The sequence below is a fragment of the Ochotona princeps genome, chromosome 29, assembly GCF_030435755.1.
Source record: "Ochotona princeps isolate mOchPri1 chromosome 29, mOchPri1.hap1, whole genome shotgun sequence".
Lineage (NCBI taxonomy): Eukaryota > Metazoa > Chordata > Mammalia > Lagomorpha > Ochotonidae > Ochotona > Ochotona princeps.
This window is the reverse complement of record NC_080860.1, coordinates 16,503,262-16,520,471: the sequence shown is the minus strand read 5'-3', so window position 1 is coordinate 16,520,471 and position 17,210 is coordinate 16,503,262. Positions and strand designations below refer to the sequence as shown.

Below are 17,210 nucleotides of genomic sequence, written 5' to 3'. Positions count from 1 at the left end.
CAGGTCTGTGCTCTGCTGGCCTCCCCAAGACACAGTCAGTTACACCTGCACTTGGAGGACATATGTTCTAAGCTCCCCACCCCCTGCCACCTGCCGTGACCACCCATGCACTGTGACTCACCTACACCCAGAAAGATCAGGGTCAGAGGCCCACCTTGCCATAAAGCAACCAGGTCACTTTACACAGATGGTCTCCCTCCTTTCAAGTTTAGGTCTTCCCACGGAGGGCCAGAGGTCTTGTGGGAGGAAGGTGGGACATGGGCATGGTGGCATAGCCCAGGATAGAGAGAGAGAGAGACTTACAGATGCCAGGCTCACTGCAGGTGAGGGTCCCGTCCTCAGGTACCAGATGGGAGTTGTACCTCTGGTTGGCCAGCACCTCTGTCATCTCCCCGGCTCGCTGCCGCTCTCCCACCTTGGTCTTCAGGAAAATGCCAAAGCCCACGTCTGCGCCATCAGACATGAACTGCCACCTGCAGGGGGATGGACACCCACTCAAATAAAAGCCCACCTGGGTGCACCACCCCCATCCACCGTGCCCTGCCACCTGCCCCCACCCCTTGTGTGTCCCTACCTGAGGACACAGCCGGGGAAGAGGATCTCATACTCCACTTGGTGGGAGGAGCCACGGGAAATCTGCACGCTGTGTTCGTACTGCTGCTTCACCTGGTCGCGCACGTAATACTTCTTAGGGATGTCACCCCCGTAGTTGATCTGCAAGAGAAGGAGCAGTACCAAGTGAAGCCACGGCAGGTGCATCTCAGAGATAGGCCTCCCAGTTTACCTCCAGTCCCTGGAAGCCCATACCTTGGACTTGCACTTGGGGTTCCCATCGGGGTCAGTCATGGTGCCCCCATACTCCACAGGCATCTGGTCAGGGCTGATGTATTTTGGTAACACCTCCTTCCAGTTTGCTGGCAAGAGAGAGAGCAATGGCTGGGCCTAGGTCATTGCCAGCAGGAGGTCTACACTAAACACCTGCCTCTGTTTCCCTCCACCCACCAAAAAAATAAACAGACAAATAAAAGGCATGAGGGGCATGTGAGTGCTACAGCGGACTTGGGGCCAGCCCTCGCTGCCCTAGACCAAGAATCTGGGTTCTGGTCCTCACAACCTCCAACTGGCTGAGCCCTGAAGCCCTGCAGCTCCTGCTCCCCAGTGGGTTATGGTGGACTGGAAATGAACTCAGTCCACTGCAGTGGGCTTTATCAAGGGCAGGGTGCCCTGTGTGTAGGAGAGTGTGGTATTTTGCCCTCCCCCTGACCCCAGGAAGGGGAGGTGAACACTGAAGGCAAGTGGAAGGGGATGTGGCAGGGAAGGGGATGGCCATTCGACACACAGGGAGCAGCCGCTGCCTGGATGCAGGGAGGCCTGAGTCAGTACCCCCATCCCGCACAGGCTGACCTTGGTGAGGGCAGGACTGTGTGTGTCTTTAATTATTCATTTAAAAGGCAGAGTAATAATCACAGAGAGAGGCCAAAATAAGCAAAGCTCTTCCCTCTGTTAGCATATTCCCCCAGGTGGCAACCAACAGCTGCGGCTGTGCCAGGCTGCAGCCTGGAGCCTCGCACTCATTCTGGCTTTCCCAACATTGGGTGGCAGGTGACTTTTAGGACTTGGGTGATTTTTTTTAACAAATCTTGATTTATTTTTATTGGAAAAGCAGATATACAGACAGGAGGAGAGACAGAGTGGAAGATCTTCCATCTGATGGTTCACTCCCTAGCAGCTGCAACAACCAGAGCTGAGCTGATCTGAAGCCAGGAGCCAGGAGCTTCCTCCGGGTCTCCCACGTGGGTGCCGTGTCCCAAGCATTTGGGTAATTCTCTACTGCTGTCCCAGGCCACAAGCGGGGAGCTGGATGGGAAGTGGAGCATGCAGGACACAAACTGACAGCCACTTGGGATTCCGGTTCATGCAAGACAAGGACTTGGGGGAAAAAGCCACTAGGCTACCAGGTTAGGTGACTTGGGTCATCTTTTTACTGCCTTTTCAAGAGCATTCATAGCAAGGAGCTGGATTCAAGCAGAGAGTCGGGACTTCCAGCCAGCGGAGACACTTGGCCATGGGACACCTCAATAGCAAGCCATGGCCTACCTACCTCCCCACACCTAGCTTTTTGGGTCCTGAGACCACGCAGCTCCTGGAAACACACACTGTGGCCCTGGAGGTGATCTCAGGGCGCTGCAAAGCTGCACGGACCAGCCTGCGGTGAATTTCCAAGTCCCAGCTCTCAGTGTTGGAGATCCTGTGCCTTCCGTCCCATCCACCCATCTGCCTGGAGGCAGATTTGGTTGAAAGAGTTGTAGGAGTGGGCGGGAAAACAGTGTGAACTTCCCACGGAGCTCGGCTGCTGCCAGGGCAACCAAACCTCGTCTCACGTGCGGATGGTGTGTGGCAGCGGCCACAAGGAGCCCAACACAGAGAAAGGCAGGAGATGTGGCATATGGCCCAGGGTGCAGTTAGATCACCTTCATTTTACACACACACACACAGAGAACAAGGCTGTGAGGAGAAACTGCTGCTGCCAGAGTTGGTTCTAGAAGCCAGGAGTCCTACACGGTGGTGATGTCCTCTCTCTACTCCCAGGATCGCTCACTCTGTCTGTCTCTCTCTCTCTCACACACATACACTCACATACAGACACACACCAGGAAGTGTCACACACAAGACTTCAGAATTCCCCACACCCTAAGTTCAATTCCACAGGAAGTATCAACCCTCACTCCCAGGAACCTGTGCCTGCTCCCCTCCGTACCCAAGCCCCCACTGACCTGCTTCTCCTGCCAACATCCTTCATCACTTGTCCCCAGTCGCCCCCAGTGGGCTCCTCTTACCCTGCCTGCCCTGGCGTGAACCCCACGGGGTCTTGTTTTTCCTCCACCACACTTCTCACTCAAGATTTCGGCTGCTGCCTTTCCTGACAACTGGAATCTCCAGGTCAGAGTTCTCCTGTAAGCTGCTGCCTCGAGCCTCCCAAACCCCCTCAAAGTCAACTTCATCTTTCCCAGTGTCCAGTGTATCACCACAAGCCTACTCCATCCCGTGTGCCAGACACCAAGGAGTCATTCTGGATTCCTCCTACCTCCCACACCTGGTTGATTAAATCCTGCTATTTTACTTCTGCCTGTGGTGGCGTCATCCCGTAGGGATACCAGTTTGAATTCCAGCAGCTCCACTACTGCTAATACATCTGGGAAAGCAGCAGAAAATGTCCTTGTGCCCCGGTACCCACATGGGAAACCCCAGAAGAAGCTCCTACACCTGGCCTAGCCCTGGCTGTTATAGCCATGTGGGGAGTCAACCAGCAGAGGGAAGATCTGTCACTTTCTGCCTCTCCACCTTGCTGTGTAACTCGGCTTTTCAAATAAACAGATACTATTAAAAAAGAAAGAAAGAAAGATGGGCCTGGTGGCGTGGCCTAGAGGCTAAAGTCCTCGTCTTGAACACACCGGGATCCCATATGGACGCCGGCCGGTTCAAGTCCTGGCGGCTCCACTTCCCATCCAGCTCCCTGCTTGTGGCCTGGGAAAGCAGTCGAGGACAGCCCAATGCTTTGGGATCCTGCACCCATGTGGGAGACCTGGAGGAAGTTCCTGGCCCCTGGCTCCTGGCTCCTGGCTCCGGATCGGCACAGCACCGGCCGTTGCGCTCACTTGGGGAGTGAATCATTGGACGGAAGATCTTCCTCTCTGTCTTTCCTCCTCTCTGTATATCTGACTTTATAATAGAAATAAATAAATCCTTCCCAAAAAAATAAGATAAAAAAGAAAGAAAGAAAGACGAAAGCCCGACCTGCCACACCCAAATGCCAGCCTCTCTTAAATCAGTCTGAAGTCCATCCTCTCTCCCTGTCCCTTTTGCCACTCCTCCAGTTCAAACCCACAGCAACCTCTTGCATCACCCAGGGCAACAAGCATGCAAACTGGCACCTGCCCCACCCTTGCCTTCCGTGCCAGCACAAGGTCTCTTGGTGTAAAATCTGATGGCGCACTCCCCGGCCGAGAGCCCTGTGCAACGTGGCTCCCTCCCTCCAGCCTCTTCCCTTGCCACACCCTGCCTCTCCTGCCCTAACAACCGCCTGTGCCACACAGGGTGGGGGGTGGGGAAGGTCTTGGCTCAACACCCCCTCCTTCTGCTGGACAGCATTAAGCCTTGCTCCACCCCATCTGCGGTCACTCTGCAGTGGGCAGCTCTGGGCCATGCCACCTCTCTAGCTTGGGGGTGGGGAGGCAGTGGCTCTGCTCAGAAGTCCCAGGGCCCTGGTGGTCCTCTGTCGCTTGCACAGACCATAGCATGTGGCTAGCTAATCCTCCCTTTCTCCCTCGCCCCACGCCTGAGCCCAAGAGCTTCCCTAGGGGCTCTAGGTATTCGTCTTTGCACTTTGCAGCCTTCGCTCTCACTTCCAGGGCTTGGCCTGCAGGAGGTGCTCATCCTACAAAGCCACTCCTTGCTTGTCCCCAAACTGAGAGCCACCCTAGTCGACTACAGTGACCTCCAGGGAACCGTCTCTGCACCCTTCAGCCTGTCACAGCTTTGCCTGTCTGGCTCCTCTCCCCCCACTAAGCCCCGCTAATGCTGTAAGAACCTTGAGGACAGGACTAGTGTTGCAATCATTTTTGCATCTGCACTGGGGAATCCAGTGCTTGCTTCAAGACCATCTGAGAGGGGCTGGCATCACGGCGCAGCTTGTAAAGCCGACACTGGTATTCCATAAGAATGTTGGTTTTAGTCCTGGCTGCCTCACTTGAATCCAGCTCCCTGCTCGCATGACTTGGAAAGCATCGGGGACAGCCCAAAGCCCTAGGATCCTGCCCACATGTGGGGACCTGGAAGAAGCTCCTGGCTCTTGATCTCAGAGCCAGTAGATAGAAGTGTTGTCTCTCCTCTCTGTAACTCTGTCTTCCAAATGAAGAAATAACTCTGTTGTTGTTGTTGTTGTTGAACAGCATTGACACAGCTCCACCTGCTGCTCTCAGGTCAGCTAAGGCAGCCTTCAGCCAGATAACTGCGACCTCGGAAGCCACTCCACATCCATCCACTCCATCTGTACCACTCACCTCCCAGGACCATGATCTTCTTGCGAGTATCCTCACTCAGGAAGGGTTTGATGACATTGTAGGCCACAGGGAACAGCTTGGGTGCTGGAACCAAGACCAGGAACCACACTCAGGGCGCCCAATCACAGACAGTTGTCTAAAGTACCCCCAGCCCAAGTCAGGGTCACCTGTGCACAGCCTGTCTTTGAGGTCCAGTTCCCTGCTTCCTACAGTAGAGAAGCCAACTTGCTCCTTTCCTGGCTCACGGAACTGGGTGGCTCAGAGGAGGGACTCCACATGGAACGCCCCACGGATGGCGCAGGTGCCAGGGGTCCGATTTCCGGACATGTTCTTAGCTCTGCCCCTGACCTTCTTGGCCCACTCTCCCTCCTCTCCTGGGTCGGACCCCCTGGTCATACTTGCAGGCCCTCCCTCACTGTGGACCTCATCTCTAGAAATGCCTGGTCCTACCTTTGACAATGAAAAGGCGCTTCAGTGTCTCTGGGTAATTTTCTTCAAACATGCAGAGGAACTGTGGAGAGAGCGCAACTCGGATGCTAGAGACAATTGCAGGCTGGACTCCATCCCCAGCCCCAGCCTCCCCCACTGTGGAAGCGGCCAGCTCTCCTCTCCCTTCCCCCAGTTTCCCTCTCTCCACTCACCTCACCATAGGCTTCGATTGCAGGCTTCCAGAGATGCTTGAGGCCAAGGCCCTCGCAGTCATAAATCATAGAGATAGTCTCTATCTTCTTTCCTAACTGCAAAAGAAACGAGGAAGTCACAGGGTGGTGGTCGGGGGCAGGCCCATCCCAGTGACAATGCTGGTATTGCCTCACACCCTTGGGGCAACCAAATGGGGCCCAGAATTTTCCATCCCGAGATCATGACCCTGGCTAGAACTGTAGCCTGTATAATTCCCCCTGCCTGGCCTGGGTCTCCAAGTTCTCATCCAGTAAACGACTGGGTGGATCCAGGATCTCCGGGGTCCCTACTGCTGGCCAGGTGGACATCGTGACCTCGCGACGGCTCAGAGGTGCTTTGCCCTGGCTGGCCCAGGTCCTCAAGGGGGCTGCCACAACAAATGCTTCTTATGAAGATTTCCTGGTCCACAGATCAATGGGGAAAGCCATAAGGCATAATGAAGCTCAATGTTTTCCATCTAAAGGACGACAGGGGACAGACGTCAGGGCTCCGGGGGCCTAGGCACTGCTTGAGACACCTGCAACTCATTCAGAGCACCTGTTCCAGTCCCAGGACCTCTGCTTCCCATCCAGCTCCCTGCTAGTGCAGCCTGGAGGGCAACAGAGCACGGCCACAGTACCTGGGCCCTGCCACCCACGTGGGAGACATGAAAGAAGCTTTGACTTAGCCCAGCTCGGCTATTATAGGCATCTGGGGAGTGAAGCAGATGGAAGATCTCTCTCTTTTCCTATCTTTCTGCCTTTCCAGGAGGTGAACACTTTTTGTTTATATTTTAAAGGACTGTCTTTTATTCTGAGGATGCACGTCCTACCATTTCGCAGTGTGTCTTTCACAAAAAATAGGTGGTCAAAATTTTTTTTAAGACTCCCAATGAAAGATAAAGATTGGGCAACAGGATGTCAAATTCTACACTCGGAACTGCCAGTCACTTATAAAATCTGAAACCCAAACTGGCCGCCCTACTGGCTCGCACACTGGCCACCGTGGGCAGCCCCATCCCAGCTACGCTTACCTTCTCAGTTTGGCGGGCGCACTCCTGCTGAAGCAACTCACAATCACGCAATTTGCTCCTCACCAGGTCCTGTTTGCTGGCCGAGAACAGCAGTCCCTTGGCGTCCAGAGGGCCGATGATATCGTACCGGACCGGGCATCCCTCCAAGTCATAGCCACACAAGCCCCCAGACATATACTGCTGGATCACCTGGACACAGATGGTAGGGACGGGGCAGGGTTTGGGGCAGTAGGGAGGCACCTGCTCAGTACATCCCAGTCATCCCTCCAGGCCCTTCCTCCTCAGCTTCTCCCACCCCTGGTGCCTTAGGGACACCCATTGTGGGAGCCATCAAGGTTCCCACAGCCTCATGAGTGGACAGGGTGGAGGCAGGGCAGAAGAGTAGTCCCTCACCTCCGGAGGCTGCCAGCTAATGATGTTGTCAATGTCCTTTTGTTTCCGGAACTCCACGTGCTGCAAAACACACCATTTAAAGAGCAGGAACAGAGGAGGGGCTTTCACAGGCTTCCAGCAACCAGTGACAGCAGGGACAGGCGACCCCAACCACAGCGCACACGGGAGGACAACCGACAGGAATGGATTCTGAAACTCCTGGCTGGTTTTAGAAGTCTCGGCCAGCACAGCTGCTTACCCAGCTCTGTAAAAACTTCTGTGTTGGCAGGGAAAGGGAACACCCTGGGCTGGGAGGGATACAGCCACAGTAGTGGCTAAATACTCAGACACCTAAGCCACAGGCCACAGGCCAAGTCAGGCTGAAGTGGGTCAAGCAAGCTGGGACCATCGTGGGGAAGAACTGACCCAACAGCAGGACCCGGAGACAAGCAGCTCTCACCTTGCGGAGCATGGCCTCTGACTTCTGCAGGTCGAAGTTTCTTGCTGCAACAAGGAAACACAGTCACGGCCCAGGCCAACAATGAGGGTGTCTCCGGGTAGGAGAGAATCCCAGGGGTCTCGTGCTGGGTCAGAACCCCCAACACCCCACTCCCATCACTCCCCCACTGACTCTCACCCCATTCCCCCTGGCTTCCTATCCCCAGGAAGAAGCTGCTGTGGGGAGGACCTGCCCCACATCTTTTGGGTTTGTGGGAGCAGTAGGTCAAGGGTCAGGGCGATTGGAGGCAGCGTGGCAATGTCAGGGTCAAGAAAGTTCATGCCAGAGCATGCACACAAGGCAAGGGTTTTATCTCCAGAAAAGTGAACCCTGGCCCCTCTTATCGTTTGGTCGCCCCCCTGGAGGAGGACAACCCTTATCTCCACTGTCTAATGTCCAGTCCTAAGAAACAGACCCAGAGTTCAGAGATGAACAGAGCCAGCCAGTGCAGTAGCCTAGTGGCAAAAGTCCTTGTCTTGCACGTGCTGGGATCCCCTATGGGCGCCGACAGCTCCACTTCCCATCCAGCTCCCTGCTTGTGGCCTAGGAAAGCTGGACGGCCCAAAGCCTGGAAGCCTGTACTCGCGTGGGAGACCCAAAAGAGGTTCCAGGCTCCTGGTTTTGGATCCGCGCAACTCCAACCAATGCGGCCGCTTGGGGAGTGAATTAATGGACGGAAGATCTTCCTCTTTGTGTAATCTGCCTTACAATTAAAAATAAACGATTAAAAAAAAAAAGGATGAACACAGCCATCCTGTAACCTGTGGTGCATCTGACAGAACCTTTCAGATGGATGGAAGGGTCCGCCAGGTGCCCATCAGCCTGCCACATCCTCAAAGGACCCGCACGTGGCTTCATACATACAGTTCACAGGGAGACACACTGGATCCTGGGCCTGACCCCTGACATGGAGCCAAGACCACTTGCTCTTTGGAAAAACAGAACAGCCATCTGTACTCATTATTATTTTTTTTTAAAGATGATTCATGTATTTGAAGAGAAAGAGAGATTTTCCATCTGCTGATTCACCCTCCACATGATAGCAACAGCCAGGACTGGGTCAGGCCCAAACAAGAAGCCTGAAACTCCATGCGTAGGAAAGACACCCCATTGTAAGGACACCCCAGGGAACAGGAGTGGTGTTGAACTGTGAGCCCCATTATCTTGGGGAGGCTGTCCCCCTAACCCTTATCAACCAGGGTCCAACATCCAGAGTCTTATTCCAAAGCTGTATGCGAACTGAAGTGTACCCGCTCCCTGGTCCCTCCCAGTGCCTGCTGAATCAGGCCTTCCAGGGTCCCTGAGGCAGGTCAGGTGTGGCTGGCAGCACCACCAGAGATGCCCCAAGATTCCTATCATTTCCCTATATCATGCATTGCTGTCCCATTCTCCTCACTGCAGTTCCCAGAGCTCAGACACATTTTGAGAGAGACAGTGAGGCCTTTGGGGACCCTGACCTCACTGCTTGGGCAAGTGGGAGACCCTGCAAAAAAAAAACAAACAAAAACAAAAAAACCCTGAACTAGTCCCTGACATAATGGCTCAATAGGTTAATCCTACCCTTGCAAGTGCCAGCATCCCATATGATTGCTGGTTCATGTCCTGGCTGCTCCACTTCCCATCCAGCTCCCTGCTTGTGGCCTGGGAAAGCAGTGGAGGATGGCCCAAGTCCTTGGGACCCTGCACCCGCATTGGAAACCTGGAAGAAGCTTTCGGCTCCCGGTTTCAGATAGGCTCAACTCGAGTCATGTGGCTATATGGAGAATGAATCAGCAGATGGAAGATCTTTCTGTTTCTCCTTCTCTCTGCCTTTCCAATAAACACAAATAATAATAATAATAATAATAAAATACCCTGAGTCCCCAAGTTCCCACCTAGGTGTAGGGCCTGTAAATGACTCCTTCAGAATCAAACAGGAAAAAGAGAAAAAGGTTTTATTATTGTTACTACTTGGGAAAAAGCAAAAGACAACAGTGATCCTCATTGAAATGCATAAGGCCGGTCTGGGTTGGTGCTCCTGCCTAGGGCCTGGGAGACACCAGCAGAATGCAGAGGGGACCCGGCCTGCGCTGCAAGCAGCACAGCATGGCAGCAGAGGCCCCTGCAGCTTACTCGAAGGCGTGTGCAGCTTCCTACAAGGGATGCTGACCCACATCCCAGGGTCCACTCTGCCCTGCTGTGTGCCTCAGGGAGGGCCCCTGCACGGGCCTCGGCTTTGCTATCTGTCATATGAGATGGCCCACATGGTGGTATTTATTCCTCAAGAGTAGGTAGAGGATGCTGGTTGCTCCAGAAATCATCAGGCCCTATGGGAAGAGGGGTGACCCCAGGTCAGGTCTGAGAGACCAGCAGCCAGGAGACCTGGTGGCCAGCCACCCAGAGAGTGGTTGTTCCAACACTCTCTGAAACCATGCCCCTAACAGCATGCCCCTGTGTGGTATGTGTGCATGTTGCCTGGCTCTCTAAGGAGGCCACAAGGTTCCACTCTCTCCACTCACCCACCCTTTGCTCCAGCGTTCAGCAAACGTTGGCGCCAAATTTCCTCCTGCCTGGCCTGGTGCCACCCTCTCTGGGCAGGCCAGGGCTGGGACACCGTAGTATTTGTAGAGGAAAAAGGACAAGAGACAGCTTTCAAAGGCCCTGTGTGAGGCCCCCTAGAGTTTCCCTGCCCTCAGGGGTCACTGGCAGCCCCTTTAAAGGCAAACCAGCCAGATTACTTTTCTGGAAAGAAAGGGCACATTCATCTCTTCACCTGGCTTGAGACTGGTGACGTGCGGGAGTGTGTCTGTGAATATGTGTAAGGGTGTATGAATGGACGTGTGCTTGAGTGTGTGTAGGGTTGTGTTATTGTGTAAGTATGGATGACAGGGTGTGTGAATGTGAGGATGTGTGTTTGAGGGGAAGTGTCTGAGTGTGAATTATGGGTGTGAGGGTGTTCACATGTGTGTCTGAGTAAGGAGTGTATGTGATTATGCAAGCACGGGTGTGAGGGTGCATGAGGGTTGTGTATGGAAGGTGTGTGTGTGGGTGTGTAAGAGGATACGTGTATGATGGTGCATGTGTGTGAGACTGCTGAGATTGTGTCAGTGTGCGAGGGTTATGTGTGACTGTGAGGGTTATATGCATGTGTGTGAGTGTGTGATGGGAAGCATAATAATGAGTGTGTGTGTGAGATTGCAAGACTGTATGTATATGAGTGTGTGTGTGTGTGTGTGTGTGTGTGTGTGTGTGTCCATGTCCATACATCATTCACAAGGCAGGATTTATCCCTACGTATTGGGGAATATGTTTCGCTATCACAACATAGGCTCTGTCAATCTAATACAGAGGAAATTTGCACTAGGATTTCAAAGCCTGGACATAAAGCTTCTACAAAGGGCAACAAACTGTCAGAAGGAGCAGGGAGGGTGGCATATGAGGAATCGCAAGAGAAAGGGAAAAGAATGGAAGGAATTCCCAGGAGCTGGGGGGGGCGGGTCCGAGCCTGAGCCTGGAGCTGCCAGAACACCTGGGCTTCCCAGCCCCAGACAGGGCTCTGTCACATCTCGCCTGGCAACAGACAGGGCGTCCCGGCTCAGCCGGCTGCCCCAGCAGGTGCCACAGCCAGACCGGCCACCCCGGGAGGGCACAGACAGGAGCAGCCTCTCCCAGGGCTCTCCTGCCTTCTCTCTCTCAGATCGGCCTCTCCTCTCAGCCTCGTTCCCCCAAGTCCATGGGCACAGTAGACTTCTGGAGTGGACAGAAGGGGGTCTGCTGGGTTCTCCACGTGCCCCTGGCTTCCCATGTGACCTAGAGCAGGTCACTCCCCCTCTCTGAATCTCAGGGTCTGTTCAGTGGGAGGGTTGAGGCTTTTACCATGGCCAAGCACCTCCTGGGCTCACATTGCCACAAACAGGGTTTTCAGGGGCTGTCATTCTGTGACCCAGAACAAGCGTCTTGCCCCAGTACCCTACTCCCAACTCCGTCCCCTGCACCCCCAGCGACTCTTGCCTCACCTCGGAGCCAGCGCAGGAGGTAATAGTCGTCTGGGTTGGGCAGAGAGGACAGCACATCTTGAACATTCTCCCGAAACTGCAGGGAGAGGCAGCTGGGTGAGTGGTGGGTCCTGTCCGCCTTGGTCAGACCCCTCTTTAGCATGGTTCCACTCTGCAGATCCCGGCAGAGCAGGCAGCTGCCATAGCGGGCCCTTTGGTCTGCACCACAGTCAACGTCATTGGGGTGCCCAGCAATCCCCAGGTTCCCAGTGCTGGTATGGGTCCTGGCTATCATTTATTCGTAATTCAGGGGTATCCCTGGTGTCCAGGTCAGACACAGCTGGGCGTGCGTTGGAGGGGAACAGTGAAAGCTGAGAGTGGCTGAGGGCCAAGCCCAACGACAAACAGCTGGTAATGAGCAGGGCTGGGATGCACAGAGGAGTCACTCTGAGTTCCCAGCACGTGGCCCTCCACCCTCTTTGGGATGGCACACAAGCAGTGGGTAAAGACCAGAGATCACAGAAAAGAAGGAGGCTGGGCTCACATGGCTTCACAGGCAGAAGGAGTAGGAAGGCCAGAGGTCCAGCAAGAGAGACAGCCCCAGCGGTGACAAACAAGGCAGGTGGACAATGACCCCACACTGCAGCCACGCCCCCTCCAGCCTCTCACTCGCCTGTAGTGAAGCAGGCTGTGTGGGCACTCCTTGGGTTACCTGCTTCCCAGCCACTCACCTCTCCCTGGTCACTGACCCACAGGACACCCCCGAGGGGACCAATGAAAGCCAGTCACCTAGGCCCCTGTCCCAGGGCAGCCCGGCACTCAGACCCCCGAAAGCAGCACCCAGAGAAAGTTCTCAACCAAACTGCAGGCACCGAAGACCCTGCACGGCCCCTGGTTTGAGGTTTAATCGCCACCTAATCCCTTCCCTGCCTCACCTCCCCATCGCTGCCGCTCAGCAGTAAACTCTCAGCCGGCTGCATGTCCAGCCTCCTCACTGGCATGGAGGAGGCCCGCCCGGCCTGGGACAAAGCCTTCCCACGGGGCCAGGCCCTGCCCACTACTGCCCACAATGGAAAGCTGCCCAGCTGTGGAGTCTCCAGAACTGGAGTGGCCTAGACCACTGCCCACAGGGCAGAGCGGGCAGTGTCCAGCCCCTCCTTCCCTGCCCAGGTGTTAAGCCCACGTCAGGTGCATCCACGGAAGAACCTGAGCCAGCTAGGAAGTTGGATTGTGCTGAGAGCTGGTGCGCCTGTCCCCTGCAACTAATCCAAGCCCAGTGAGTCACGGGATGGGCTGAGGAGGGGGGCCTCGGACTTGCACACGTGTAGTTGTTGCTTCCAACATCAGACTGACCCACTCTTCTCATCTGGGCTCACCAGGACACAAATAGAGAAGCATGGGGTTTTGTCCCAAGGTCGCACCCCCCCCCCCCCCCCCGCCTGGAGCTGGGGGCAAGGGGAACTCCACCAGCCTCCGGCAAAGGAGTGCTCCATTCCAGGGTCCTTTTTTTTTTTTCTATACACCTTGGGTGCGCTGTCCTTCCTCCCCATGTCCCCGCTGAAGGAAAACCTCCCGGAAAACGGGAGAAAATTCAGGGCCCTGCCCCAGCCCCAGGGCCTCCCTCCCAGCCTGCCAGTCCAGAGAATAAATGTCCCTTTTGTGCCCTCCGTTGCCTCCGAGCGCTTTACCCAGGTGGCAAAGCCGGGGCTGGGACGGGGGTGACCCAACTTCCCCGGGCGCCTACTAGGCAGGTGAGGACTCAGCGGGGTCCACCAGCTGCTGTCTCCTCTGCCCTCTGCCCAGCTCCTTTCTGTCACCCCAGGGGTGCGGACTTACCTTGTCCAGCGACTCCTTCTGCTTGGGGCTCAGGTCGCCCACCCTGCCGCTCATCGTGGCTCGGGCGCGGCGTGCGGCGTTCGCGGCAGCTTGATGCAGCTTCCACTGGCCAACGCCGCCGCTGCTGCTGCTTCTGCCGCTGCCGGATAAAGTCCCAGGCTTTTGCAGAAGCGGCGGGGCTGGCGAGCAAGCCCCGCCTCTTAAAGGATCCCGAGGGGGCGGGTAGCAAGAGATGCTGGAGGCGATGACGGTGACGCAGGTGCAGCGGGCCCCCTCTGCCAGCTCCCCAAGTCCCTGACCCCAACAGGCAGTGGGAGCCGGCTGGAGTGCGCCCCCTCCCCGGGATGGAGACCAGAGGACTGGGTTTCCCTTCCAAGTTCATCCTTAGTGAGCTTCTTGGTGACCTTGCACCAGACACCTGAATCCTGAGATGGGCCTGTTTCCCTTCTGGTGGAGGTGGACTGGAGGTCCTCTAAGAGCCGTCCCCCAGGCAGGTCCTGACCACCATCCTCCCTGTCCTTAGGATGGTGGAAGGCAGGTCTGTCCCCCCAAGCCTAGCCTACAGGGAATCACAGTCTTGGCTATTCCTGGCTCTTCTGTGACCCCTGCTTGTCTCCTGTCCCAACCAGGCGTTCAACCACTGCTCCCGGCCTGTCAGCATGGATAGTCCCCTTCAGGAGTGGCACTGGGCATAGGGGGCCAAGAAAACCCTGTCCCCCCACCCGGGAACCTTGCAGTGACCCAAGCAATCAGACCTCATTTGTCCTGGAGCACCCTCTTTGCTTTGTGGACTCAAACCCTGTACTGGTTCTCAGGGGACTTGAGCCAGTTGCTTCTCCCCCTCGCTACCCTATTCCTCCAGTCCCATCCCAGGACCAGAGAGGAATGGGTTCACAAGGGGTTTGCTGTAGGTCTGACTATGGGACAGATGCTCTGGCTGTCACAAGCCAGCTGCCTCTCTCTCAGCAGGTGCCATCAGACTGTCTTGCCACATCCCAAACCATGAAGCCACTTCCTCCTTTCCCAGCCCAATACTCTTCCCCTCTGCATCTCCGCTACCCCGTAGCACTCATCATGGTCCTTAGTCATTCTTTCCCCCTGCTGTGTGCCACAGGCAGTGGGCCCTGGTGCTGGCTTGAGGATCCGGATCAGACACCACCACCCTACCCCCACCCTAGGTGAAGGGAGCAGCCACTGCCCACAAGAGTGTCCTGAGGAGTGGCAGCCAGTGTCTTCAAAGGGGGGAGGGTTTGCTTGGGATTGGAGGAATCCTAGAGGGTTTCCTGGAGGACACAGTGTTTGCACTGGACTTTTGGACCTGGGATGGGAGGGGACATGCCAGGAAGATGTGCTGGCTCCGTGCCAATAGATGGCTACATACAGCAATCAAGGTTGGCCCAAGGTGAAGCCAGTAGCTTTTTTACAACTCGCCCACCTGAATCGTAGTGGCCCAAGCACTTGGGCCACCCTTGCTGCTTTCCCAGGCCATGGGCAGGGAGTTGGATGGCAAGTGTTGGAGCAACTGAGACCACAGTTGGCATCACAGCTGTCTGCCATCATCCACAATGCCATCATTCCCTTAAAGATCTAATTTTAAAAAGATCTAGGGGAAAATATGTCTAGGAAGTATAAAATTAACATATTCCAAGAACTTGAAAAATGATATATTTGGGAAAGAATGAATTACCACTTGGGACAGTGCAAAGCTGACTGTCTGCTTGGAAGCCTGATGTGCCGCTTCTCTCCGAACTTCCTGTTGGTGTGCATGCTTTGGGACAAGTGATGGTGCGGGGGGTTGGATCACTGCCACGCATGTGAGAGGCCTGGATTGGGTTCCAGTCTCCTGGCTGTGGCCTGGCCCAGCCCTGGCTATGACAGGCATTTGGGGAGTGCATAGTGGATGCAAGATCTATTTTAATGCAGGGCTAAGCCCAGGAGTCTGTGAGCATCTCATCTCCCAGAGCCACACCCCCGGCCACCTTGACTTTCGAGTCAAGGGGAACAGAAAGCAGAAGGCACCCGGGGTTCTCTGCTCATCCAGAGGTATGAGAAGGTGGGAGCAGATGAGAGCTGGCACCTTAACAACACCTGCAAAGCGAGTAGCCATGAGGTGCTGTTGGGTTACCTGCATCTGGATTCAATTTGGTACTTAACTTCCAATTCCAACTTCCTGCTGATGTGTATCTGGGAGGTACCAGGTGATGGCCCAAGGGCTCGGGTCTCTGCTACGCTTGTGGAAGACCTAGACTTAGTTCCTGGCCCATCCCTGCTAGCGCAGGCATTTGGGGAGTGGACTAGCAAGTGCGAGATTTCTCTTTCTTTTCCTTTCTCTCAAATAAATAAGTAGAACATTTTTTAAAAAAGATTTATTATATTTTTATTGGAAAGTCAGATATACACAGAGGAGGAGAGACCGAGAAGATCTTCCGTCCACTGATTCACTCCCCAAGTGGCCACAACAACTGGAGCTGAGCCAATCCGAAGCCAGGAGTCAGGAGCTTCTTCTAGGTCTCCCATGCGGGTGCAGGGTCCCAAGGCTTTGGGCCATCCTCGACTGCTTTTCTAGGCCACAGAGAGCTGGATGGGAGGTGGGGCTGACGGGATTAGAACTGGCACCCATATAGGATCCCAGTGTGTGCAAGAAAAGGACTTTAGCCGCTAGGCTACCACACATTAAGATTAATTTTATTTTACTTGAAAATCAGGGAGAGAGATCAGGAGAGACACCAAGGGAAAGAGAGATCTTTTATCCTCTGTTTCATTCCCCAAATGGTCACCATGGCCAGAGTTGGGCCAGTCTGAAGCTGGAAGCCAGGAGCTTCTCCCAGGTCACCCATGCAGGTACAGGATCCCAAGGCCTTGAGACATCCTCTACTGCTTTCCCAGGCTATAAGCAGGGAGCTGGATCAGAAGTGAGGCAGCTGGGACTTGAACCGGCACCCATGGAACATGCCAGTACTGGAGGCAGAGAATTAGCCAACTTCACTGCTGTGCCAGCCTCTATAATTTTTTCAAAGACTCTGCCTGATGTGGTCCTGGCCTTAGGGAGCTGCAGCAAGGTCTAGAGGGAGGTTGGAAGGTCCAGCCACTTCTGCGGAGTTCACAGACAGTCCCAGCAGCGTTGCCCTCGTTGGAGACTCCCCCTGCCAGCCATGTAGCAGACCTGGTGGAGCTTCAGGTGCCTGACTTTGGTCAGAGCCAGCTCTGGCCATTGCAGCCATTTTGAGAGTGAACCAGGGGAAGATCTCTCTCTTGCTCTGCCTTATTCTCTTCAGGAAGAGAGAGAGGAAGGAAGGAAGGAAGGAAGGAAGGAAGGAAGGAAGGAAGGAAGGAAGGAAGGAAGGAAGGAAGAAAAGAAAAGAAAAAAGAGTTCCCAGGGCAACCAACTCTTCCAGCGCCACCCAACCATCCTCCCCACAAATTCAGAGTTACCCAAGATTCTGAAAGCCTAAGCAAGAAATCCCCTCCCATCGTGGCTGCCTGCTTTTTCTTTTCTCCCACCGTGGTCTATCTCCCACCCACAAGGAAAGAGATCCTTAATGTGCTCATATGAACCCTTGCTAAATAATCTGGTAAACTCCTTCAGACTGGCTACAAAGAGCTCCTCCTCTCTACCCCAACTCCTTCCCTGGCCCCCGGATCCTCCCCAGACAATCTTCATGTGGTGCATTGCTCTTCCGCTCAAGAGCCCTGCGTGGCTCCCCAGGACCTGCAGGATTTGGCCCGACTTGCACTGGAGGCCGACCGTCATCCCTTATGACCTCAGCTGCCACTCA

The 17,210-nt window shown here is 54.9% G+C and overlaps 1 protein-coding gene across 1 annotated transcript; it reads right to left on the bottom strand.

Annotated features, from left to right (window-relative positions):
- Positions 1 to 201: 201 nt before the first annotated feature.
- SEC14L2 (SEC14 like lipid binding 2) lies at positions 202 to 13,572 on the bottom strand. The gene is made up of 11 exons (XM_058656613.1): positions 13,435 to 13,572; positions 11,620 to 11,695; positions 7,586 to 7,629; positions 7,147 to 7,206; positions 6,754 to 6,942; positions 5,702 to 5,797; positions 5,511 to 5,571; positions 5,061 to 5,144; positions 808 to 914; positions 575 to 714; positions 202 to 473 (listed from the first exon to the last, which is right to left on the bottom strand). Exons 1-11 carry the CDS (start codon positions 13,486 to 13,488, stop codon positions 209 to 211), a joined length of 1,176 nt encoding a protein of 391 aa, XP_058512596.1. The 5' UTR covers positions 13,489 to 13,572; the 3' UTR covers positions 202 to 208.
- Between the last annotated feature and the right edge of the window lie 3,638 nt (positions 13,573 to 17,210).